General features: G+C 40.8%; 1 protein-coding gene and 1 long non-coding RNA gene across 3 annotated transcripts; one reads left to right on the top strand and one right to left on the bottom strand.

Annotated features, from left to right (window-relative positions):
- Positions 1-462: 462 nt before the first annotated feature.
- Positions 463-20,113, top strand: LOC120420877 (splicing factor U2AF 50 kDa subunit-like). 2 transcript variants are annotated; one of them, XM_039583998.2, is made up of 6 exons: positions 463-655; positions 759-1,430; positions 1,500-1,591; positions 10,514-10,636; positions 10,709-10,822; positions 18,845-20,113. In XM_039583998.2, the coding sequence occupies exons 1-6, from the start codon at positions 652-654 to the stop codon at positions 19,184-19,186; spliced, it is 1,347 nt and encodes a 448-aa protein (XP_039439932.1). In that variant the 5' UTR covers positions 463-651; the 3' UTR covers positions 19,187-20,113. The 2 variants fall into 2 exon arrangements, with proteins under 2 accessions (XP_039439932.1, XP_039439931.1); XM_039583997.2 differs by having other exon boundaries at positions 735-1,430.
- LOC128093445 (uncharacterized) lies at positions 19,234-22,533 on the bottom strand. Its single transcript, XR_008212474.1, has 2 exons — positions 22,104-22,533; positions 19,234-22,040 (listed from the first exon to the last, which is right to left on the bottom strand). It is a non-coding gene; the product is annotated as an uncharacterized LOC128093445 (long non-coding RNA).
- Between the last annotated feature and the right edge of the window lie 3,919 nt (positions 22,534-26,452).

The following is a 26,452-nucleotide window of genomic DNA, read 5'->3' as shown; positions in this document are numbered from 1 at the left end:
AATTAACGAATCCGCTCTGTATTCGAACTGCAAATTAAAAAAATATTTTTAAGTTTGTTATTTTCTGTCACAGTCAAAAAAGTAAATCCCTTTTCAGCTGCGTACCGCTTAAGGCCCAACACGCACCTTCTAAGAAAAGGGATCAAGAAATGACTTTACGAACAGCAGAACAAAGGAGAGGGGGAACGATTTCTTGATTTTTTTCCTTTGGAGTTGCGTGCTGACCATAAGGAAAAGCTTTTCGTGACCCTTTTCCTTGACCGACCGTTTCATGCGCGTTTTAAAAAGTATTTATGATACTCCGAACATTTGGTAATGCTAATGCTTATAATGTAAACACCTTTACCTTCTTGGCTTTCCTACCCCGCGCGTCACTCTGACATTTCTCCAAACTCACCACTCCGCCGTTGCTTTTTCTTTTTCGTTCGCTTCTCTCGCTCTTTTGCCAACTGTCACCAAAACTTTTCTCGATCCTTCATTTTGGGGCGCATCGCGGCATCATCCTTTCGAGAGAAAAAAAGTGCTTCCCGGGGGAAAATTTTCGCATTTCCCGACAAATAAAGTGAGTTTAACCGCTGAAAATAGTTCACTTTTGTAGCGCTGCAGACGAGCTACCTCGCGAGGTACGAATAGTGTGAGTTCGGAGCCGAAATGGGTGAGTAAATGCGATTTTAGATTGAGTGCTTGAAAGTGGCTTGCAAAAAATCAATATGTCGATGCTAACTAAAGCGAAGGTTTTCCTTCCGGCGGTGCTTTAGATCGGGACAATCGCGGGGGCGGCGGCGGAGGAGGAGGAGGCGGTGGTGGCCGAAGACATCGTTCGCGGTCCAGATCGCGGGATCGACGCAGGAGTCGCAGCCGTGGTGGGGGCGGGGGTGGAGGTGGTGGAGGGGGAGGGGGTGGAGATCGGGGCGATCGGAGGCGGTCCCGGTCGCGGTCACCTTATCGGAAGGGCCGTTCCCGCCGCAGGAAGCCGTCGCTGTACTGGGATGTTCCGCCGCCAGGGTTCGAGCACATTACGCCCCTGCAGTACAAGGCCATGCAGGCCGCCGGACAGATTCCGGCCAACATCGTGGCGGACACTCCGCAAGCGGCCGTTCCGGTCGTGGGGTCGACCATCACGCGCCAGGCGCGCCGACTGTACGTGGGCAACATTCCGTTCGGCGTGACGGAGGAGGAAATGATGGAGTTCTTCAACCAGCAGATGCACCTTTCCGGGTTGGCTCAGGCCGCCGGCAATCCGGTGCTGGCCTGTCAGATCAACCTGGATAAGAACTTTGCCTTCTTGGAGTTCCGATCGATTGACGAAACCACCCAGGCGATGGCTTTCGACGGGATCAACTTTAAAGGGCAGAGTTTGAAGATACGCCGACCGCACGATTACCAGCCGATGCCGGGCATGACCGACTCGGCGGTTGCACCGGTTCAAGGTGAGATCTCCTTCAACCCTCGTAACCTGGATTTGTCCTAAAACTCGGCATTTTGTGTTGCTTTTGCAGAGAAATTCAGCGGCGTCATCAGCACGGTGGTGCCGGATTCGCCCCACAAGATCTTCATCGGCGGCCTGCCCAACTATCTGAACGAGGACCAGGTAAGTGGAATCGACGCAGGGTTGAGAGGTGGGTTGGGTTGGTTTTGCGGGATTATTCTCTTAGGAACTCTAGGCAAACACCAGAGAGATTACACGCCGGCATGAAAGAAGCCCACAAGCAACAGAGCGCGGAGTTGGATTGTGTTTCCGTATTTTTTTCCAGGGCTCGTCCGTAATTTCGTTCTTTTATTTGCAGCATCTGCGAACAAAGTGCGCATTTTTTTCGACGTTGAATCTGCCGAAGGAAAGCTTTTGACGTAGACTTACGTCTTTGTCGAAGGTACTGGGGTGTCATTCCAAAAAACCCGGGCCGAAGGCCCTGGAATATTGCGTCATCCGTCAATCGCTTATATCTTCCTTCCCTCAAATCAAATCGGCACGATTTTGGTTCCATTCGATTCGAAAATTATTCAGCAATTTGCTATAAAACTTTCATTGTTGGCAAAATAGTTTTACTATTGAAACAATTGAATGTTTTAAAATGTTTTCAAAAAGCAGAGATTTTGCAAGCAAAATGAGCGCTTCCCACTCACGGACGGGAATGTCAAGTACCTATTTTGAGGGGAAAATCATCCGAGCAACGCGACCGAGTGTCGGTCGCGAAAAAGGAGGGGAAGTAGCAGACCGGAATCATATATAAGAACGCGCGCTCAGCCCATTCTATCATTCACGTCTCAGACGTCGGACCGGCAGCAGCAGCAGGAAAGCTCAGCCCAGAGCAGCAGCAGCAGGAGAGAGAGGGACCAGAACTGCAAAAGAAGTGCGCATCGCCTTCTCGTCGTCACCGTCAGCCAGTTGCCTCTCGATGGCCGGACCGTTTGGATCGTCCCACCCGGGACGAGGCAGCAACAAGATGGGGCGCGCGCTTGCTCCTTCTCGCCGAAAAGTTGCCTCTCGTGGGTCAAGCCGTGGTTGTGAAACTTCCATATTCTAGTTGTTAAACTTTCCAACTCTTCGGAGTTCCCTCGTCCCACCCGGGGCGAGGCAGCGCAATGACTAATTACAGTTTAAATTTCAGGAACAAATTTTGGTTTTCGGGGGCGACGGTCTGCACAGCTTTCTGAGGCTGCTCTCGCCCCCCAACTCCTAAAAACCCGGGCCGAAGGCCCTGGAATACTGCGTCATCCGTCAAACGCTTATATCTTCCTTCCCTCTAATTGAATTGACACGATTTACTTCGGGGGTGACGGATGGCACAGCTTTCTGAGGCTGCCCTCCCCCTCATTCTGCTACCAAACATTCACTCGGTTCGCGAAAAAATCGTTTTTCGTTCTTCTCTTTCCTTCCTCCATTCGATGTTGTCTAGTCAAAGATTTATCAACACATTCAAAGTATGTTTACATGGTAGCTGCGGTTTTGTTCGCATTAGATTTGCCATCTCTTTCTAGTAAAAGTCAATTCGAATCGTATATAAATTCTGTTTCAACAACCGGTACGTACACGGTCCGACTGAATTTACCGATCGCATTCACGATCTTATTCCGTTAATGTATTTCAAGTGTCTAGCTAATTCATCAAAATTAAGAAATGGTTCACATATCAAAACTTTACGTAGTCTACGCCATTCCGGTTATGGCTGAGACATAACTACTTTGACTTTTTTTTAACTGCTTTGTTGAAGGCGACAACGTTAGTGAGGGCTTTGTGCGACGGATTATTTTTACCTAAGCTTTTGTCCAACGAAGACGCAGAACTTTGCGTCAGTTGGATTTTTCAAAGATCCGTCGGTTTGACAATCTGGATCTTTTTGCTTTCGCAAACACTCACTTATTTTAGAACTATGCTGTAAAGAAGATATTAGACTATTACAAACAAACAAACTCGCACTTTTTGGTGTTTGACAGTTTGCTAAATTCGCAAACTTGTTTGCGGCTCTTTTAAAAAGTTATTGCGGATTTGTGAGAAATTTTAATCAGCAAGAAACTAAATGGCAGAAAAGGGGCATTATAGCAGAATTTTAAATGGCAGAAAGGTTTAATTAGCAGAAAATTAAAAAAGACGAATAAACCAAGTGCAAAAAATAAAGAACAGACAAATTCAATTGCAGAAAGTTTACTAGCGGAAAAATTCCAAACCAGAAAATTAAATAGCAGAAAGCCGAAAAATTAACTGGCTGTAAATTAAAAAGCCAAAATTTCAAAATGCAGAAAATTAAATAACAAATTTCAATTTTAATTATTCAGCAGAAAAAGTAAATGGTACAAAATCATGTGGCAGAAAGTTGATGAGCAGAATAAAATTTAATGGCAGAAAATTTTAAAGCCAAAAAATTAAAAGGCAGGAATATAAAGGGCAGAACATATAATGACAGAAAGTTATCACAAGATTTATAAAGCAGAAAATTCAATGGTATAAATTCGTATGGCAGTAAGTTGATCCTTGAGTTGATCAGCAGAAAAATTGCAAAGCAGAAAATTAAATGTCAGAATTTTATTCAGCAGACTAATTTAATGGGCAAAAAATTAAGAAGCTAAAATTTCAAAAGGCAGAAAAATAAAGAGCAGAATATTAAATGCCCGAAGTTTTTCAGCAGACACATTTAATGGCAGAAAGTTGATGAGCAGAAAAAATGTAATGGCAGAAAATTTTGAAAAGGCAGAAAAATAAAGAGCCGAAAATAAAATGACAGAAGTTATCACAGAAAACAAACAAAGCAGAAAATAAATTGGCCGAAAATTAAATTTGATCAGCAGAAAAAATACATAACAGTAATTTAACTGGTAGATAGTTATTCTAATCTAATCTAATCTAATCAGACCCTAGCGCAGCCAATCTTTCAAAGAGATCCAGGAGAGTGCCTTAGGTTAGATGACGCCTAGCACTCTTCTTGTCATTTATTAACATTTGTAGTGCGCCATTGCATCGGAATGCATTGAAACATCACAAGCGTTAAAGCGGCCAGGCCTACTGCGTAAAGCCGTATCGCAGAGACGACTCGTAATTGGGTTGAGCTTGAGCACTGAGTGTTCTAACAACAACACAATTCTGAATCGACAGGGGAGGAAGAAGCGTGGGGACACACCACCATACGCTCCGAGATTTTGGTTGTATTCGTTGGGAGCACCATGCTAAGAAGGTTTGGTACTCCGGGACCCTCTGGGATGGGACATTGTATTTCCACGAATGTCCTGGACACTTTTTGCCGTGGTTATAGCGCCACAACTCGCTCTCTGTAACAGTATTCTTAATTCCAGTCCAAACTCATCAAGTCGTCATGGCCTAGTGGTTAGCATTTTTGCTTACCAATCCAAAGGACGGAGGATCGAACCCCGCCTCGAGTGACTTTGATTTTTCGTTCATATTCATCATTTCAAATTTATGTGTTCTTAACTTTCTCATTGGGAGCAGATGGGAATCGAACCCAGAACCATTCGCTCACAAAGCGAACATCGTAACCAGTCAACCACGGCCGCTCCCCTTAGCTGGTAGATAGTTATTCAGCAAAAAAATATGTTGTAGGACATAATATGACAGCAAGTTATTGGGCAGAAAAATTTTAATGCCAGAAAATTGAAAAGCCATAATTTCAAAAGGCAGTAAAATAAAGAGCAGAACAATTGATTAACAGAAAGTAATAAGCAGAAATATTACGAAGCAGAAAGTAAACGCCAAAAAGTTGATCAGCAGAAAATATTAATGGCAGAGAGTTAATCAGCAAAAAAAATTACAAAGCAGCAAATTAAATGGCTGAACATTATTTCGTAGAGATGACAGAAAGTTGATGAGCAGAAAAAATCAATTACAGAAAATTAAAAAGCAGAAAAATTACATCAGGGAAAGTTAATCGCAGGCCAAGGATTGATACCTAAGAGCATGCAATGGCACTGACCCTGTTGCGTGCTCTTCGGTTGACGTCCACGTAAGGAACATCCTGGAAGGAGCGCAACTAACTACATCCGTAGTTCTGTTAGATCATCCGAATTATCTTGATCAGAACAGTATAGCTCTGGTTCCTTGCGAGTGTCCTATTTTCTTACCTCCACGTTGGCTTGGTTTTCATGATGACCTAGCTGGTGGCCTGTGGAAACGGATCGTAAACCTTTGACCACCGCGGGTCAGAGTCGAGACGGCTAAAAGAAAGGGGCGCGACAATGTGGGAAAGGGAAGTAATTTGTGATTGTAGACGGTATTGTTTTGATTCGCAGTATGTTGAGTCAACTGCTGTGGATGTACCTGAAACATCGCACAACGGGGTTTCTCTTCTCTTCATTCTCAGCTACCACCTATCTCCTATTTTTATTTTGCTCTACGGATTCACAATTTTTCAATGATTCTTCTGTTTAATATCCATAATTTGATTTTTGTTTTACTAACTTTTGATTCTCTTATCTCTCAAAGCTTTTCCACTCTTTTTTACCAATTGATACTGCTGTAACAAACATTGTTTTGTTTTTTTTTTCTCCTTAAAAATATACTTTTCCTTAATGTACTAGTAATATCAAGTCTATTTATCATTTGCCTAATCTTTTTTGATTTTATCGCGAATTTATTTATTTGAATAATTCTTTATTCCTATAAATTATCATTACTATAATCTAAGCTTGTTTTGTATCTCTATTCATTAACTATTGTTTAATTTTACATCTAATACAGCTTCTCATTTTTATTCTTTAAAATACGCTCATCATTCTCTTACTATTGATTCTTGATTTTTATAAAATAAATTCTCTGTTACTGTCTTTATCTTCACCCTTTTTTCAAACAAGTGAGGTTTGAGCCCTTACTCAATTTATGGAATGGTTAAAGGATTAACACAAATATTACTATTGTATTTTTGGTAAACTTTTAAAACATGCTTAGGACCAAAAATTGTAACAAAATACCGCGACAAAAGAAATAGCAACAGATAAACACGACTCAACACTAGGGAAGATTTCAGGAGAAAACAATACACAGTAAAATAACAACTAGTTTTTGAATTCAAACTAAAAATAAAACAGTTTTTGCTTTAATGAAAATTGATAGGCACACTATAAATGGTTAGGCGCTTATACTTACATCAAACCCTACGTAATGTACCACCCCCGGCCGAGTTAAAATGCGTAACCGGAAAAGAAGGTGTGCATGCCTGGCACGAACACTCAAAGCGTGTTCTAGCGTGCTGCTCGTACTGACTCAGAGCAAGGGTGAGATGTAGGTGTAAGGGCAGTGCGTGTTCGTCGGGAACCTGGTGCATAAGATCGGTCAAGGCCCGTTCTTACACTGAAAATTGCGAATTGCGAATTGCGAATCAGGGAAAGTTAATCAGCAGAAATATTGGAAAAAACGGAATCGACGTAACACCTTATAATGTGGCCCTCTTAAACCTTGCGGTTTCGTCAACGGATCCACAGGCGTGTATCGTTCTTTTTGCGACAAGACTCCGCCTCCCGGGTCTCCTAAGTGTGAAGGTATGGCACGGGGAGAGGGCACCGAATACCTATATTAACACTTAGATTTTTTTGCGTCCGCCTCGGGATTCGAACCGGCGACCTCTGGATTGTGAGTCCAGTGCGCGGTCCGATTGATCCACACAGGCAGAAATATTACAAAGCAGAACATAAAATGGCAGAAAGTTATTCAGCAGAAAAATTAGTTGGTCAAAGATCGCACTTCAAAAATAACAAAGCAGACTATTAAATGGCAGAAAGTTATTCGTAGAAAAAAAAAATCGTGGAAAATCATATGGCAGAAGGTTGATGAGCAGAACATTAAATGACAGAAAATTGACAAACAATAATTTCAAAAAGCAAATAATAAAGAGCGGAAAAAAATAACAGAAAGTCAGAAAAAAAAACAACGAAGCAGATAAAATAAACGGCTGAAAATTAATTCGTAGAAAACCGAATGGCAGAAAGTTAATCAGCACAACAAGTTTAATGGAAAATATGTGAATGGCAGAATAATTGATAGCAAAATAGTTAAATGGCAGTAAATTAATGTGCAGATTTATTTGGTTTGTTAACATGAACGCAGATGAATAACAACTCAAGTAGTAATCAAGTTAAACAGCAGTTCTAAAAACCGTTGTCTTACTAAAAATGAGTAAACAACGGTATCTATTTTAAGAGAAGAAAACATAACTGGCAGACAGTTGTTCATCAGAAAAATTACAAAGTTGCAAATAATGATTATAAAAAAATAAATGCAATAAAGTTGATGAGCAGAAAACAAATGGCAGAATACTAAAAGGCAAAAATTTCAAAAGGTAGAAAAATAAAGAGCAGCAAAATTAAATGACAGAAAATTAACAAGCCATAACTTTAAAAGGCAGATAAATAAAGAGCAGAAAAATTAAATAACAGAAAATTAATCAGCAGAAATCTTACAAAGCAGAAAATCAAATGGCAGAAAGTTATTCAGCAGAAAAAATAAATGGTCGAAAATTAAATGGTAGAAAATTGAATGGCAGAAAGTTGATTAGTAGAAAAAGTTAAATGGAAAATATTTGAACATTTGCTGTTATTTGAGCAGAAAAATCAAATAGCAGCAAATTTAAAGGCTAAAATTTCAAAAACAGAAAAATAATGAGCAGAAAATTAAATCACAGAAATTTAATAAGCAGAAAAACTACATAGAAGAGAATTTAATGGCAGAAAGTTATTAATTTGATTTGATGTGATAACCAACAAGGCCACAAAGATTACCTATGTGGTAATCGCCTAGAATTACAGTCTAGACCAACGATGCCAGATTACAGTCTAGCTAGACTTAAAGGGATTATTTTTAATGACTGCCGTGTGAAGGCCCGAAAGGGGGTGTTTAGACGCGAACAAGCAAAATCGCTCACAGTGCCCTTAGGTGAAGAGAAAAAATGGTGCGAGGCCTACTTCCCTGATAGGAACCTAAAATGGTGCGGCAGGCAGCTGGAAACTGACAGAGATTTAGAAATTGAAAAATTCTTCAGAATTGTACAATTATTAAACTTTTTTCCCCTTGTGATGTAGTTCTGGTTTGTCCACCATCCACATCAAGTCTCCGTCATTACAGCATACTATTCCACCCCCGATTCTCGGCTTTGATTTTAACTATTAATAAAAAGGAGAAATCATAGATGAGAAAAGGTCAATGCGGATGGAGAGCAAATCGAGCTCAGCATCCCCTCACAAAGACTAGTAGTGAGAGTGAAAAAAAAATAAAAATATTAAGAAAGACAACATGAAAAATTAAAAGATAGTATGTCAGTGAAGACAAGGACATGAAAGAGACATGGAAGTGAAGAGCAAAAGAAGAACAGAAAATCAGAAATAGGAAATAGTCAATGCGGATGGAGATAAAATTGAACCTCTCCTCACAAGGGTATTAATGTAGAAAAATATTCAACACACTTATTAAATCAATCAAAATAAGCTAGATTAGATTTAATTCAATACACATAGTGTAAATTTATGAACAAAAATGCCAAGTTTACCATTAATAACTTACACAAAATCACAAAAATGACATATAACAGTTTCTGAATTAAAACAAGGGAACTTATTTTTATGATGCGGTATCAATGCAGAAAAACGTTGCTGCAGAAGGTTGTAAATTTTGTAATTTTCCAAGAGATTGCTTTTTTTCGAGGTCAACATTCTTCAATTTTTTTAATAAAAATTAAAAAATTTGTCCACAAGTGAAAAATGATTTTGAGATTTTTTTTTTTGATGATTTTACAATTTAATCCGTAACTTCTCACTAAGAACATTGTCCAGACCACGAACGGACTTCTTAATCAAATTTAACATTTATGTACCAATCGGATTTTTGACAGTTATAGAATAGTTATGGATTGGACAAACCTTGGGATAAAATGTGTATTGGCTTTACGAGTTTTGAACTTGATTCCAGCAATAGCAAAATTTGAAATACGAGCTATCCCTTCAAGAATCCGTTGCACGAAACCCAAACTTTGTCTTCCCGTTTTTTTACAGCTTTTACAGCGCAAATACCGCAGGTTTTCCCGCCAGAAAGACCGTTTATTTCTAGCAAATGCGTTTTTCAGCAATCAGTTCCAATTTTAGCCCTTTTGCCCCACCTTTCCAGGTCAATTTTATTTGCAGGACATTTTGTATCCGTTCCTTTCAGCACCCACTTTCTAGCCGTACAAAACGAGGAGGATTTTCTCTCTCTGTCTCTTTCAGTTTCGCGATACAAAAATTTGGGGTTTTTTTTGCAGGACCTTCTCGTTTTTCAGCAAAAAATAACATTTACAAAAAAATAAAAAAAATCTTTCAGCTCGTTACTGATCCACCTTCTTTTTTCTTCTTTTTTTCGTTTTTTCATGTTCCCACGACTGTGTAGATGCTTCCGGGGTCGGTTTGGGCGGCCGGCCTGGTCTCGAGGCACTACCACACTCGTTTAGCCACAACACACCTCCTCTGTTGTTGTGCAACAGCTTGAAACATACACCCACAGTTTAACAAAGCAAGAACAATCTGATTTTTTTTCGGTTGTGGCGCTAACCTTCTAGTTTTGTGGTTGGGCAAAGTTTTTCATTAGATCAAAGAAAACAAGTTGAACCCCCAATTGAGAAGTCTGGCGGAAGAGCGAGCAAAGGCAAGTTCCAAACAAACTCTGGAAAACACACCTACATGAATTCTCTTTGCAGCCCGCGCGCGCCTGACTTGCCTTCTTTTTCTAGGGTGGGGAATCTCGCAGTTAGTTAGGAATGTTAGGATGATTTCAGTTCAGGGACTTCCAGGGTAGGGCAAAACGGGGCACACTTCGGCGGTAAGTATTGATCCCTGGCTGGGGTGGTTTGGTCACGTCAAGCGTGGGACGTTTCCAGACCACTTGGACTAGGTGGCAAGAGCAGGTCGAAATGTGCACGAAGGTCTTCTTAGGTGTTAGGGTCTCGTCTTAGGAAAGGTCATCACACTCTTGGAAGAATCGAACGGTTAACTAATTCTAAACCTTTTCTCTCTCTTTCCGTGATCTTGCCCAATTTCTTCCCGCCAACAGGTCAAGGAACTGCTGCTGTCGTTCGGTCAGCTGAAGGCGTTCAATCTGGTCAAGGATGCCGCCACCGGGCTTAGCAAGGGTTACGCCTTTGCCGAGTACGTCGAGTACAGTATCACAGATCAGGTAATGCGGAACTGAGCGCAGCGAAGATCTGTCGCAGAAATCACTGATAATTTTGTTTCTTTAATTCAAAAGGCAATTGCTGGCCTCAACGGTATGCAGCTCGGCGACAAGAAACTAATCGTACAACGGGCCAGTGTGGGAGCGAAGAACGCCAACGTGGCCGCCGTGGCGCCGGTGCAGATTCAGGTAGGTTTTGATTGCATTCGCGGACATTGCATCCAACCGAAAATGTATCTTTTGTTGTGTCCGCATTGGTCTGCTCTAATACGGACTTCAAATGTTAATTATTAAGGGGTTCAAACTCGTTTTGTTTGTGTCTACAAGACAATCATTTCCCCGAATATTGTAAAAACCTGCTGGCTTCAGCTACATCAGTATTGATACAGAATTTCAATAGCCGAAGCATAGATTTTTCCACGCTCCGGCTACGATGCCGATTTTGAAGCGCGTTTGTTACAATTTCCCTGCCAGTTCCTTGTGTTTAGACATCACTGTTCTTTCTTAAAGATCGCTTTTTGCCTTCCTCACCTCACTGAGGCAAGGCAATAAAATCACTCGGAAAATGAACTTCTTAAATACGACTCCTAGATATACCTTCACGTATACCTATCGACTCAGAATCAAATTCTGAACAAATGTCTGTGGGGATGTGTGTAGACATGATTTTTTTTCCACACGATTATCTCAGAACTGGCTGAACGGATTTTGGCCGGATCCGCCTTATTCTGTTCGTTTTGGGGTCCCCTAAGTCCCTATTAAATTTTATTCTGTTTAGTGAAGTACTTTTAAAGTTATGCCAAGAAAAAGTTTTTTTGTAGCTACAAAAAGGGTGATTTTTGCATAACCTCAAAGGCCGGATCTTTTTGCTTACGCGCGAGGGTCGCGCAGCATGCGTAGGGATTTTGGTCTGAACACGCGGTCGATTGGCAGCCACACCCCCTTGCATGCGTATCGCCCGGTTGCCACATTGCTTAAGCAGTGTCTGCGTCTCTTCTGGAAAAAAAAATCTGTATTAATTATGTTGTTGAATACATCATTTTGTCTCGACAAAGATTTACACAAACTTTTTACTGAAATATATAACTCATGAGAATTTTCTCCTTTATATTGGAGAGTTGGTAAAAAAAAGAAAAATTGCTGTTCAAGTAAAATCAATGAAAAAAAATAAAAAAAACTCTTAAATTAATTTGTAAATACAACATGAATGCGAGGAAGGCACCAACCACCTTAAGGTGGATTAAGTAACGTTTTTGTTGCAATAATTTGCACTGTCGGCATCGAAATATCTTTTATCTATGCTAGGCCTACTTGTTCTTTTCAAGAGCAAAATCGGACGGCTAGTTTCGTTGTTCCTGTTGTTCAACCACAGCTACCTTGACAATGGTTATTCGGGGATCAGCTCTAACAGATTGCCGCGATAGTGGGTCTCCAAACTTCTAGCATCCGCTCAGACCACTAATCCTGTTGTTCAACAAAGATACGAACATCGGTGGTTTTAAAACACTTCTAGCTGTAACCACTGGCATCAAAAGACTTGTTTACTCTGACAATTCGACCACGCAGAAAATCAGAAAGAACCACCGACATTGCGATTTAAATTGATCCAGTAAGAGCAAAATCGAACACTTCGCAAACGGAACAGCTAATGTCAGACGAAATGGCTGTTTCGACGTTGAATAACAAGTTGCCTTATGCGCTTGCTGCGATTTGCATGTCGCATGGGGGCTAAAATCAATAAATCCGCGGAACACCAGCGCGAACTTTCTAAAGGAGACACGTAACAAAGCTCTTTGTCAAGTTTTTCTCGTCATTAGTGATTGATGCTTCTCTATTACGGACTTCAATGCTCAGATAACCCAGGCTCATCCCATCTATACTGTATGTTTCGGATGATCTGTTACCAGGCATTCTCGTGGTTGAGCAAAACGCTGTTCCTCTACCGCGCACACGCGATCGGTGCCGAATCGCTCACTTGTTCTTTTGGCCCTTTTGCTTTCGTACGTTTGACCAGCGTAACGTAGAACTAACAATCATGGGTAAGCAAGAAAAAAAGACCTGCATCTGCCGCTGATACTGCAACTGGTTTGGCAGGTATTGATATTGTTTTCTTCATTACCATGGATATATAGCATATCTTACCAGATTGGATTTGTCTTTGAATTTTCTGGAGACATAAGATCTATGCAAGAACGTAATTTTCTTTTGCTCTTTTTAATCACATGGCCTTTCTGAAATTAACATTCTTTAAAAACAAACATGTTATCCAAGGCCTGCTCTTCCTTTTCAAGGGCACTATCGCAGCTGAATGCTCCGTCATGCTATTGCGTTCATAGACATTTTAATCAATCTTATAACGATTCTCTCATAATATTTTTCGATTTTAAGCAGATGAACGCCCAGTCCATTCCAATTCTGTGGAGCGCCGTGAAGAATTTACGTGTGGATGTAGAATTTCATGCCGTTTCTTTTACTGCGGTTTATCTACGATCAGATATTTACAACACTTTAGACTACCTTGCTGTCCATAAATAATACAAGTTTTTGGTAAATCAAATGCGTGGAAAGCTGAATGTAATAAACAATGTTCTGGCAGGATTTCAAAACAACCTTATCAGAAATCTTCTTTTATTGATTTGAACTTGGCAAATAAATTGCTACAATTACTGAAGATCTAGAGAAAATATGCTTATTCTCGTCAGTTATTCATCTTCGGCCTATGGATAGTCATGTAAGAACGAAGTTGACTTTATAGCTGTCCGCCACATTTGCTAGTACCAACCACTGATGTCTTCCTTTTAACTACAAGGACTTCGCCGCCCTGGGCTCCTAAATGTTTGAGTACGGCACGAAGCGACGGCGCCGGATATATTTACACATGGGTCATTCCAGGTCAACTGAGTACACTTTTGGACTCGACCTTCACCGATTTGGACCAAACTTGGAGGGAACGTTTATCTATCGATAGTTAACAGAAATCCCAAGTTTGGTGCTGATTGGACCATCCCTCTATTTTTGGCAAAAGAGGGTTTTTTGGCGATTTTCTAAAAAACTTTTTTTTCAAACTTTTTTCAGTAAAATCACTGTATCTCGCCAATAGTTCATTTTAGTTTGAAGTCTACATTGATTATTATGTAAAATTGTCCAGGGAACACGATGGTGATAAAATAAAACAAATAAAAATATAAGCAAATGGTCAAAACTGAATTTTTATTCAAGGGTTAAAATTTTACTTTTATCGAATTCCTTGGACAATTTTCTATAAAATGCAACCAGTAGAAAGTCTTTTGCTCAAATAGTTGCAAAGTTATGATTAAAAGAAAAAAAAGTTTTTTAGAAAATCGCCAAAAAAGAGGGCGGTGCCAAAAATAGAGGGATGGTCCAATCAGCACCAAACTTGGGATTTCTGTTAACTATCGATAGATAAACGTTCCCTCCAAGTTTGGTCCAAATCGGTGAAGGTCGAGTCCAAAAGTGTACTCAGTTGACCTGGAATGACCCATATAGAATTTAAGAGAGCGCCCGCCGCGGGATTCGAACTGTTAACTTGGAATGGCTATATCTCGGCAATGGTACAACCAAATGTTTTCAATTTTTTTGATAATGGTTGAAAATGTATACATTTATGCCATGAAAACAGAATTGAAATAAGTTTAATTGTGTGCTTTTACCAACCCTTGACATTTTTGCCGATTTACATGTTTGTAACCCCTTAACCTGGGAATAAAGGAGAAAAGCTCGGAACTTAACCTCAAAGGTAAACAAACCAAAGGAACTTTTTTGACAGGTGTCAGTTCCGGGACTTTGCATTTAAAATTAAATTTTGTTCCGGTTGTTCCGTTTCGCATGGACACAAACACGGTCGGGAGCACGACAAGGACACGGTCACGGGAATGGCAAGGAACAGGGACACGGCCAGAAGCACGGACAGGGACACGAAAACGGCCAGAGGCACGGACACGAACACGGTCAGAAGTCCGGACAAGGACACGGCCTAGAGCACGGCCACAGGAACGACCAGGAACAGGCACCTACGGCCAGAAGCACGGACAAGCACAAGGGCAATAATAGAGGAGAAAAGCAACTCGCGACAAAATTTTGAGGCTAGGATTTTTGACAGGTATGATTTTCATAAAGTATTCGCCTCCTTTTCTCTCCCACAGAAAAACTGGGGACAATGTAGCTGTCAAACTAGGCCACTCACAAAACGAACTTTGAGTGATTTGAGTTCATTTCTGACGTCACGATTTTCTGCTCTATAGAGGAGAAAATCGTGACGTCAGAAATGAACTCAAATCACTCAAAGTTCATTTTGTGAGTGACTTTAACAGTTTGGCCTAGTTTGACAGCTACCTTGTCCCCAGTTTTTATGTGGGAGAGAAAAGGAGGCGAATACTTTATGAAAATCATACCTGTCAAAATTCCTAGCCTCAAAATATTGTCGCTAGTTGCTTTTTTCCTCTATAGAGGAGAAAATTGTGACGTCAGAAATGAACTCAAGTCACTCAAAGTTCATTTTGTGAGTGACTTTAACAGTTTGGCCTAGTTTGACAGATACCTCGTCCCCAGTTTTTATGTGGGAGAGAAAAGGAGGCGAATACTTTATGGAAATCATACCTGTCAAAATTCCTAGCCTCAAAATTTTGTCGCGAGTTGCTTTTCTCCTCTATAGCTGTCAATCAGTCAAAGTCGCTCACAAAATGAACTTTGAGTAATTTTGGTTCGATTTTCTTGTTCATTAAAGGAGACAAATTCGGAACTTAACCTCAAAGGTTAACAAACCAAATGAAGCAAACAGGTGTCGTATCAGGACTTAGCATTTAAAATTATAATTTTATTCCGATTGTTCCGTTCCGCATGGACACAAACACGGTCAGGAGCACGGCAAAGACACGGCCACGGGAATGGCCAGGAAAAAGCACCTACACGGCCAGGTGCACGTACTCGAACACGCCCAGAAGCACGGACACTTATACGAAAAAAATCGGGTTATGACATTTCGCGCGTTTTTTTAATGATTAAATGATGGTTTTACATGGAAGCCCAAAGTATGACCAAAAATTCTGATTCAGCGGGAAAAATTACATGGAAAAACATATAATTGGACAATTTTCGAATTTCGTTAAGGTGGTCCCATACACTTTTCCCTTGAAAATTAGACTTTTTCAAATGAAGATATCTCGAGTTTAAAGAAAAAACAACCCTGGGATTTTTTCAGCGTTTGTAGTGCTGGGTCTACTCTTTCGAATGCAACGCGGCGCTTAAAATTTGGCCTGCTCCTTTTCGAGATATTTATGTTTAAAATTTGCATCCTTTTTACCTTAAACTGGCTGTAACTTTTGACCCTTAAGTTGAAGCCGTTGATCATTTTCGAAGAAAGTTGATCATCACTATAAAATATTCTGTATTAAATTCAATTTAACGAATTTCAGCACCAAAAGGAATCAGCATGTGCGGGTTGTTGCCTTCTTGAAGCTACTAAAAGAATTTTTGATCTAAATCAAATGTGCTTTAAAATATATATAATTTTGTGGCACAGTCATTGACGTCCTAGTTGGCAATCATTGATTATTGACGATTTCCATAACTTTACAAGAAATGGGATAATCGTTACCAAAAGGAATCAGCATGTCGACGTCGTCGTGCTATCATGTCGCACCCGCCATTTTGACGAATAAACAAAAACGAAACCACGCAATGTAAACAATAACAAACACGTTTTGTTTGGCTGACCATTCTGTTCATTGTCCCGAAGTTTGGTTGAAGTTGGTTGCCGGAGTCCCGAGTTATAATTACAAATATTTACGGTAGTCTAGCTTTTACGTGCGTCAAACGCATCCTGACCTGAAATCCCTTTGGCCTTTGTCGCACTTACATCAATTTTCAGGGAGTGACAAGATAGCACGACAAGATTGAAACTACTTTCATATGAAAAGTGACAAAAAATTTTGGAGCTTTTTTGGTTTTCATTGAATATCTTAGGATTGAAATCGAATTTTGGGGATCTGTGAAGGTCAAAAGATGTGGCATTGTGAGCTGCACAAAATGGCGTTCTTAACTCAATTTGGCCCAAAATGCACGTACGACAAGTTAGCACGACGGCGACGATGTGTAGGGCACTATTCTAAACAACTTGTTGAAGGAATTTTGTCAAAATATTGAAAGCGACGCAAAATTTATATCTTTGAACGAAAAATCATGACAATGATGGAAGTCTTCACGTTAAGTCCAAATTGACCTGTCAAAAAAAATAAAAGGTTTGTTTTTTAGAGCTCAAAAAGTGCCCCGAATATCACTTTTCTCTAAAACTCAACCTTGAATTGCCACGTTCGAAAAACTGATTTTTGAAGGTTTGCTCACATGCTTTCTATAAATTTGGTCGTAGAAGGCGTAGATTACGAGATAAAATTTTGGTGTCTTCGACAAAGTTGCTTGGATTGCAGGCCAAGGATTGATACCTAAGAGCATGCAATGGCACTGACCTTGTTGCGTGCTCTTCGGTTGACGTCCACGTAAGGAACATCCTGGAAGGAGCGTAACTAACTACATCCGTAGTTCTGTTAGATCATCCGAATTATCTTGATCAGAACAGTATAGCTCTGGTTCCTTGCGAGTGTCCTATTTTCTTACCTCCACGTTGGCTTGGTTTTCATGATGACCTAGCTGGTGGCCTGTGGAAACGGATCGTAAACCTTTGACCACCGCGGGTCAGAGTCGAGACGGCTAAAAGAAAGGGGCGCAACAATGTGGGAAAGGGAAGTAATTTGTGATTGTAGACGGTATTGTTTTGATTCGCAGTATGTTGAGTCAACTGCTGTGGATGTACCCGAAACATCGCCCAACGGGGTTTCTCTTCTCATCTTTCTCAGCTACCATCTATCTCCTATTTTTATTTTGCTCTACTGATTCGTACTTCACCACTAATTCTTCTGTTTACCATTTGGTTTTGATTTTATTAACTCTTGGTTCTCGTATCTCTCAATGCTTGTCACTCTTTTTTTTCCAAATAATGCTGCTTTAACAAACTGTGTGTTTTCTTTCTTTTCCCCTAATGTACTAGTAATACCAAGTCTAATTATCATTTGCCTATTCTTTGTTGATTTACTTCTTTATTTATTCATTTAAATAATTTTTTATCTTGCCCATCATAACAATAATCTAAGCTTGTTTGTTATCTCTATTTATTAACTATTGCCTATTTCTACATCTACTACATCAAGCTTATTCTTTTTTTAATTTTTAACACACAATTATGATTCTCTTACTATTGCTTCTTTATAAAGTATATTCTCCTTTACTGTCTATTGTTTTCTAACAAGTGAGGTTCGAGCCCTTACTCAATTTATGGAATGATTGAAGGAATAACACAAATACTACTATTGTACTTTTGCTAAATTTTTATGAAATGCTTAGGTCCAGAAAATTGTAACAAAACACCGCGACATAAGAAATATCAACAGATAAACACGACTTAACATTAGGGAATATTTCAGGAGAAAACAATACACAGTAAAATAACAACTAGTTTTTGAATTCAAACTAAAATAAAACAGTTTTTGCTTTAATGAAAGTTGATAGGCACACTTTAAATGGTTAGGCGCTTATACTTACATCAAACCCTACGTAATGTACCACCCCCGGCCGAGTTAAAATGCGTAACCGGAAAAGAAGGTGTGCATGCCTGGCACGAACACTCAAAGCGTGTTCTAGCGTGTTGCTCGTACTGACTCAGAGCAAGGGTGAGATGTAGGTGTAAGGGCAGTGCGTGTTCGTCGGGAACCTAGTGCATAAGATCGGTCAAGGCCCGTTCTTACACTGAAAATTGCGAATTGCGAATTCGACAAAGTTGCTTGGATTGGCAAGCCAAACAATTTTTTAGAAGACGAAAAACATCTCAAAAATAATCCTGAAAAGTTAGATTTTCAAAATCACCCTAATCGTAAACTACCTAATTTTAAACCAAAAGTTGCATCTTTCCATTTGCAACAACTCTGCTGAAGACACCAAAAACTTCACATTTTTTTTGAAAATTAATTTTCCACTTAATTTTGCGATCTGGACCACTGAGCACTGGTCGAGGAAAATTGATGAAATGAAATTGAAATTTACAAGATTAGAAAACGCCGTAAATTCGATGAAGTTCGCCTTTAAATACGGAGTAACCAAATCACTGCATCTCATGGTTAAATTTCCAAAAATCTTTTCTCACAGGTTCCTGGCCTCTCGCTGGTCGGCTCTTCCGGTCCCCCCACCGAGGTGCTCTGCCTGCTTAACATGGTCACGCCCGACGAGCTCAAGGACGAGGAAGAGTACGAGGACATCCTGGAGGACATCAAGGAGGAGTGCAACAAGTACGGCGTCGTGCGCAGCGTCGAGATCCCCCGCCCCATCGAGGGCGTCGACGTGCCCGGCTGCGGCAAGGTCTTTGTCGAGTTCAACTCGATCGTAGACTGCCAGAAGGCCCAGCAGGCGCTTACGGGGCGCAAGTTCAGCGACCGCGTCGTCGTTACCTCATACTTTGACCCGGATAAGTATCATCGGCGCGAGTTTTAGACACAATGGGCTGCGGTGGTGTGAAGTAATTTAATTTTAAGGGTCCTCCCCTTCGCGAGAGGAAGGGGGGAGGGGGACAAACAAACAACAAAACATTATTGCACTTGTAGACAAAAAAAAAAGAGCATCAAGACGATCAACAGAGTGAAAAAAAACGAAGTAAACAGCGTGTGTAATATAAATTCAGTGGAGGGCTCATTAATTCCAAATCATACACTCTTGAGAAAGACGCCACACAATGCGCGCGCGCCCGCAAGCTTCGTGGGTTCGTTCGGATGGTAAATGATGAAAAACGAAGCGGCTTATTATTCTCGTCAATCTTGAAAGTTTTATTACAAAAGTTTGCGGCAAGCTTAACTTTGCCTGCAATCATCACTTTATTATTATTAATAATGTTTCCCATAAGCAGCAGCAGCAGCACACACACATAAACAAACTACCATAACGTGACGCAAAAAAAAAACTTATATCGGTGAGGAATTAAGATATACCATCCGCGCGCAATAAACAGCCAAATGCAGAAACAGTGTGAACCGAATTAAAATAGATACGCAAAAGAGCGCGCCCGCGCGCCCTCCCAGCATGAGTCCAATCGTCAGTCCCACACGACCGACGAGACTCTTCTTGAATGGAAACTTTTTCAATTAAACAGTCACATCTTTCTGCCTCCGCGCGGCCACCCGTTTGGGCCAGGATGCGCTGAGACGAGCATCAAATCATAGACTCCACACGCAGTGATGGGCAAACAAGTGTTTGACAAGTTGGCGCGGGTTGTCGTTTGTGGAGCGGAAAGAATTCACGCTGACTGGATTGTAGTAGCGTTAAATTTAAGTTAATTAACGCACTGTGGCGGCGATGGGAGTTCATGGCAGGATGTGTGTGTACTGGACCAGTTTAATAAAAAAATAATTGCACTCTCTACTGTAATTGCGATGTTGTGGTTTGGTTCGCTGCACGTGAATATCATAGTCCTTAACTTTATTACTCATTAAAATTTTTCAAAACACACAACACATCTTCACGGTTGAACGGATTTCCGTACAAACTGACTCGGTTTTTAGATTTTTAGGGGAGGTGTTGGACAGGTGGCAGCAGTTCTTCAACGAGCACCTCAACGGCAACTTGGACCGCCCGCTGCTGACCAACAGTTCCCGGCACCTGATCTGGAGACGGTGAAGAAGGAGATCAGGCAGCTGAAGAACAACAGGGCCACCGGTAAAGATCGGTTACCCGGGGAGCTCTTCAAATATGGAGGAGAGCAGTTGGCGAGGGCGATCCACTTGGTGATTTCTAAGATCTGGGGGGAGGAGAAACTTCCAGATGAATGGATGGATGGTGTCGTGTGTCCCATCTACAAAAAGGGCGATAAGCTGGACTGCGGCAACTACCGCGGTATCACGCTTATCAACGCGGCCTATAAAATCCTCACCCAGATCCTCTGCCGTCTACTGACACCGAAAGCACGGAGGTTCGTGGGCCCCTATCAAGCGGGGTTTACTGATGTCGGGCCACCACGGACCAAATTTTCTCGCTCCGGTAGATACTCGAGAAATGCCGTGAGTACAACGTGCCCACACATCACATCTTCATCGATTTCAAGGCAGCGTATACGATACAGTCGACCGCGAACAGCTATGGCAGATTATGCACGAGAACGGATTTCCGGACAAACTGACTCGGCTGATCAAGGCTTCCTTGGATCGTGTGATGTGTCACGTACGAGTGGCAGGGGAGCTAGCGGACCCCATCCAATCGCACCAAGGGTTATAGTAGCGACAACCTGACTACTCTAATCAACACCCATCAAACGCAGAGATGAACGCAATTTCGACTTTTGCGTGAGGGCTTTTCGGAGTCTGGACGGGATCGATCGACTTTCGATAGGACTACAGCAGTGAGTATTGTACGCTGTTCTAGAAATTTGACCCGCGAAACTAAACCATTCCTTTGTCAGGTTAACAGTCCTCTACTCATCAATGCAAACCAGTACATTACGTACTTTGAGTAGCTAAAAGCGGAAAAGGGGTGCGTACTTCACGTCTGGTAGTGCAAAAGGGAACCACCGGCGGCTGTAAAATCTTGGGGAACCGCTGCAAGCAACATCGCAAAAGTTGTAGCGGCCAGGCCTACTGCGAAAAGTTTACGGTAGTGATGATTCTTCGAAGTGGGTTGAGTTTGAGCACGAAGTGTTCACGCAGAAACATCCCCCAAGTAAACATCCAGCACTAAAACAGTGTCACTGTTCAGCATTTAATGCGCATTTATAGCTGCGAGTAAAAGCTGATCAGCGTTGAGAACAGCACTAACAGCTACTTCAGTGCTGAACAATGGCCGAGTTTGGACTTTACTCGGCTGATTAAGTGCTGGCCTCTACTGTCTCTACCCAACCCTGCGAAAAATGTCAAAAATTTGAGAGAGGAAAAAAAATATTTCTCTCTCTCTTCTTTTCCTTCCCCACTCACTTTCGTCCTATTTTAGATTTGTTTACATCTATATTATATTACCGACATACAGCTTACCGAGAGAGATGCTTTTTTTGATCGAAGTTGCACTGCTTGAGATTTGATGCCAGATGTTAGAAGTCGTCGTCGGTGTTGGTTCCTGAGCCCTTGCCCTCCTGCCTGTACGGGAAACGTTTGCTGTGCATGTTCATTTGACTCCAAAAACCAGAGATAGAATCTTGAACCTAATTATCAGGTCTTATGTTTTTAGCACGGTCGTTCATCCCGTGCACTTCGTGGGTGTTGTTTTTGGTTAAACGTGTTTTTTTTTCGAGTACCAGCCTTGAAAACGCCATCGCGCCAATGTTATGGGATGGGCCGAACGGCTTTTCGGCTTGATCTTTCCTCATTTCCTAAAAATATATAAATGTTCTTTTTAATAAAAATGGGGTGTTTTAATCTCGTTTCGTACTTACGTTGATTTTTTACAGAATTAAACCAGCATTTTGCTGCTTCTCTGGTTATTCTTCCGATGAGTGAGCGAGAATCTCAATCGGTTTGTTTTGCTCGATGTGCTCTCTCTTTCACTCATCACAGGAAATAGTAATCGTGTTGCCAGTTTATTGAAATTTCATGACAGTGTTGCTAGCTGCGGCACCTAATCAGCCATATATCAGCATTTTCAGTGCAGCTTCATAAATGCTGTTTCGCATTAACATGTGCTGTTTAATGGTTGATTAGCAATGGAGTGCCAATATGTTGCTGGTTAATGATTTGTTTTAGTGCCGAATGGTTACTTGGGATGTTTTGTAGAATCAGCCTGTACGAGGTTTGAATCAACAATTTTTTTGTTGAATTCAATCAACAAAAAAAAATGCGTTGAAACAAACCTCGATTTTCTCGATTGGGTCCTAGATTGGGTCCTAAAATTAAGCTTAAATTTGTGATATCGATTTGACAGTTCTCGATCTAACGAAACACCCTTCGAAATCGGGTAATCGAAAACAACCAACCAGTTAGCCTATTTAGTCGGGATGCGTCAGGAGTAAGATTTTTAGTCGCCCTACGAATAGATCGATTAAATTGGGTTGAGTCAGATTTTATTTTATTCACAGACTAAATCGGTAAAAAATCGGTTGATTACACAGAAGTCTGTTGCCCGGTTGGCCGATTCGTTCGCCAACAAATCGGCCGAAACCACCCGACTAGACCCGACTTAGTTATGCGAATCGTCGGATTTTTTTTATGGGGGCGTTCTGCAATTAAAACAGACCAACGACTTTTTACATTTTCTGTCAAGTTGTCAATAATTACGATAACAAAATTTCAAGAGGTGCGGAGTATTTCCAGATTTTCAAGGTGTTTTCCACGATTTCTTTCATTATCGGTGAAGAAAATTAGTGCTACAAATTGTAAAATGATGTCGTGATCCTACTGGACCTTTGCCGCAGAAGACCACACACCAGCTGCGAACGCGATCACCAACGGACTGACTCGGTCGGGTCGAGCAACGGCGAATCCTCAGGGGCGTACGGAATGATTGACACATCGTACGGCATCGGGAACGCGGGATGCTTCACTACCCTTCGATTCCAACGGGAAGAAGTTTTCGAAGCTGCAAATTAAACTTTTGTTGATCGTGTGCAGGTTGTTGTTGCTGGAGGTTGCTGAGGGCTCCACCGGGACGTTATCCACCGTGACGACGGGCCTGCTTTTATACTGCGTTTTTGTCACAGAGCTTGCTGTGACGGACCATATCATGTTTTTGCATGATTTTTCTCCTGCAGTGCGGGCACAAGAAGTTTGGTCCAGCGTGCTCGTACTCGTGCCGGTTCCTGGATCGTCTCTCAGCGAAATGCTTGCCGCACACGCTGCACCTAAATGGCTTTAGTCCATTGTCTGTACGCGAGTGTGCCTGAAGTGCTTTCGATGAGCTAAACCGCATTTCGCATTGTTGGCACTTGTACTTCTGTGACTATTTGCATGGACAGTCGAACGATGGTTTAGCAGGAGTTTGAATGAACCGAACAAACATCCACAGGTTCTGCACACGTATCGACACACTGCACGGCTTATCCTTGGAGCAAAAAAAAAAAAAAAAAATGGCGTTAGAGAACCTCGCCTAGTCAGCCAGAATTACATGAAGAAGTTACCTTCGCGGATTGTTTGTCACCGGCCTCGCTGCCGCCACGATTCACAGGCATCAGCCCGACTACAGCCAGACTCATCTCGTCCGGTTCGGCGAGTTCCTCCGCGTTGAAGCTTTCGTCCTCGAGCAGCTGAATGAACGCATCATCCTCGGCGGACACGAACTTTGGACCACATTTGTACAATGAACCGCTACATATGTGATTTTTCCCTATCTTAATGTGGGTGTCAGGCTAGGACGCAGGTTTTTAAAAATTCAGTCTTTGTAGAATTTAGGATTTTAACTATAAATATCAACTTTTTATACGCTGCATTTAGTTATTTAGGGGCAAAATTAGTAATAGTGTAGTAATCCAATCAGAATCGGTGATTTTCATTCAAGTAGCATAAAAACCATTCTGATTTGTCAAAATTTCCATAGAGTCTCGATCAATCAATAGTGAAATGATATCGGACTAAATTCGTTGATCTGTTGAACTAGCGACTGTCGGATTATGATTGTATCGACCATTGTTGCGAATCGAGGATCTACTGGAATTCTGACGATCAAATGGTCGTCTCTTTTTCAATTCACGACTTGTAAAATATGAAATGTTAATCTATTTTTTTTTGTTTATTTTTTTTTAAGAAGCCAGACAGGTTTTAAAAGAAACGTTCTAGATTTTTTGGCTATTAGTTAAAATGTCGGGGATTTGAGATAAGAGTAGCTTTCGGATATGTTACTTTAAATCTTGTATTCAATTCAAGTTAGGTAGTTATCCGCAAATGAATATTTGGACTTATGTGAATAATTGAACATTTTGGACTTATAAATAACACACAACTGTGCATTTATTCTAGAGTCAGATCCATACAGCGTCAGTGTTTATTTGGTCGAAGTGTACTAATTCATTGGCAGATCTGGTTCTAGTTGTAATGTACGACAAGACTACTGACGGACTTGACAGGACGAGGGCCCAGTTTAGAGGTTTCGACATCAACGATTTGCGGCTGGATCACCCTCCCAAAAAAAAAAAAAAAAAGTACAATATTTACTTAATCTTTACCAAATCGATCAGATTTCGCAGTTTAATTAGGGGTATACGGACAATTATTTGACTTAATTTTTAACTTTTTCCAGAAAACAATGTTTGTATTTTTTAAGAATAAGTTTTTAACACATTCACGTCGATTGGCGTTTAAAAGTTGGTACTTTAGTCGTTTTTTTATGTACTTTTACATATTAAAATTTTTCCGTACAGGGGGTAAGGGGAAATATTTGACCCAAAAAAAAAAAAAAAAATCAAGCCATCCACATTAACGACCCCCAGGTCTTTTGTGGTCTCTTTTGCAAGTTTCTGCTCGAACCTAGGAGTCCGAAGGCTTGAATGGGGAGGGCACTTAAACCTCTTTCTACTCCAAGGAACCTTCCACCCCAGTGTTTGAACTGACGACCTTTGGATTTCGAGTCCAACACCGCCGCCAGCGATTCCACCGGAGTAGGCCTGGTTTGGTGTGTTGTTTGTACTTATGGCATGGAGACGACTCCTACACCTGGAATGACTTAACGGCCTAACAACCAAGGCCGGGACCGACATTTTACTTCCTCATCCGATGGAAGGTTGGAGCAGATGGGAATCGAACCCAGAATCATCCGCTTACAAAGCGGACAGCGTAACCATTCGGCCACGCACTGCCGAATAATTTATCATTTAACAAGTGCTTAACCTGCCAAACATACAAGAATTTCCCCTGGTAACAAACTTTAATAAAAAATTATAATTATAATATTGAACTTTTTTTTAAATATTTTTAAGAAAAAAAATTGCCGTGAAAATCCATGCAAAATTTTGCGTTGCTTGAAACCGGGGGGATATTTGACTCACTGTAGCTTTAGCTTCTTTGAAAACTGTTGTATAATCACGAATCGTTCTTCATGATGATACAATTAATAATCATGACTATGATAAGATCAAAAATTTATTGAAAATTTAAAAACAAAGGGTGTTTCTGGAATTGCAAAAAATTTAAAACTTTTTTTCATCGCTATCAATAGTTTTTTTAAAAGGTCCTAAAAGCTGTTGTGTTTCATACATATGAATAGGTTATAGGTTCTTTTAAAAACAAAAAACCCTAGACTTATCCTATTCATTCAACGCACAACAATCGAGAAATTAAAAGTAAGAGTGTGTGCGTGCAACATGGAGTTAAACTTTTCAAAGTGCTGTGGTAATCTTCACAGCAACTTAACAGATAGTTTAAGTTCATGTTGCACACACTCTCACTTTTAATTTCTCGATTCTTTCCCTACATCACGAACTTTCAGCCCTCGTTACATAATTTTCATGAATTATTCCACCGTTGCACACTTAGATTTTTTTACCGTACTCGGTAAAATTTTTACCGAAATCTCAACAGCCTAGTGCTCGGTAGTCAGCTCGGTAAAAGTTTAAACTACCGAGAGCTCAGTAAACGCGAATATGACAACTGGTTTGAACTTTTACAGAAGACCTCGGTAAAAAAATACCGTTTGCTCGGTACATATTCTGAATTTTTACCGTGCTTACGGTAATGCTATTTAATTGATTGAATTTATTTTCTTTTTATTTATTCAAAAAGACGACACAATTTATTTACAAACAATACCTACGTACATTCACAATAACATCACAACTTATTTTTTTCATGATTATTAAAC

Source organism: Culex pipiens, chromosome 3 (assembly GCF_016801865.2).
Source record: "Culex pipiens pallens isolate TS chromosome 3, TS_CPP_V2, whole genome shotgun sequence".
NCBI lineage: Eukaryota > Metazoa > Arthropoda > Insecta > Diptera > Culicidae > Culex > Culex pipiens.
The sequence above is the reverse complement of the archived record's forward strand: the minus strand, read 5'-3'. Positions and strand labels throughout refer to the sequence as shown.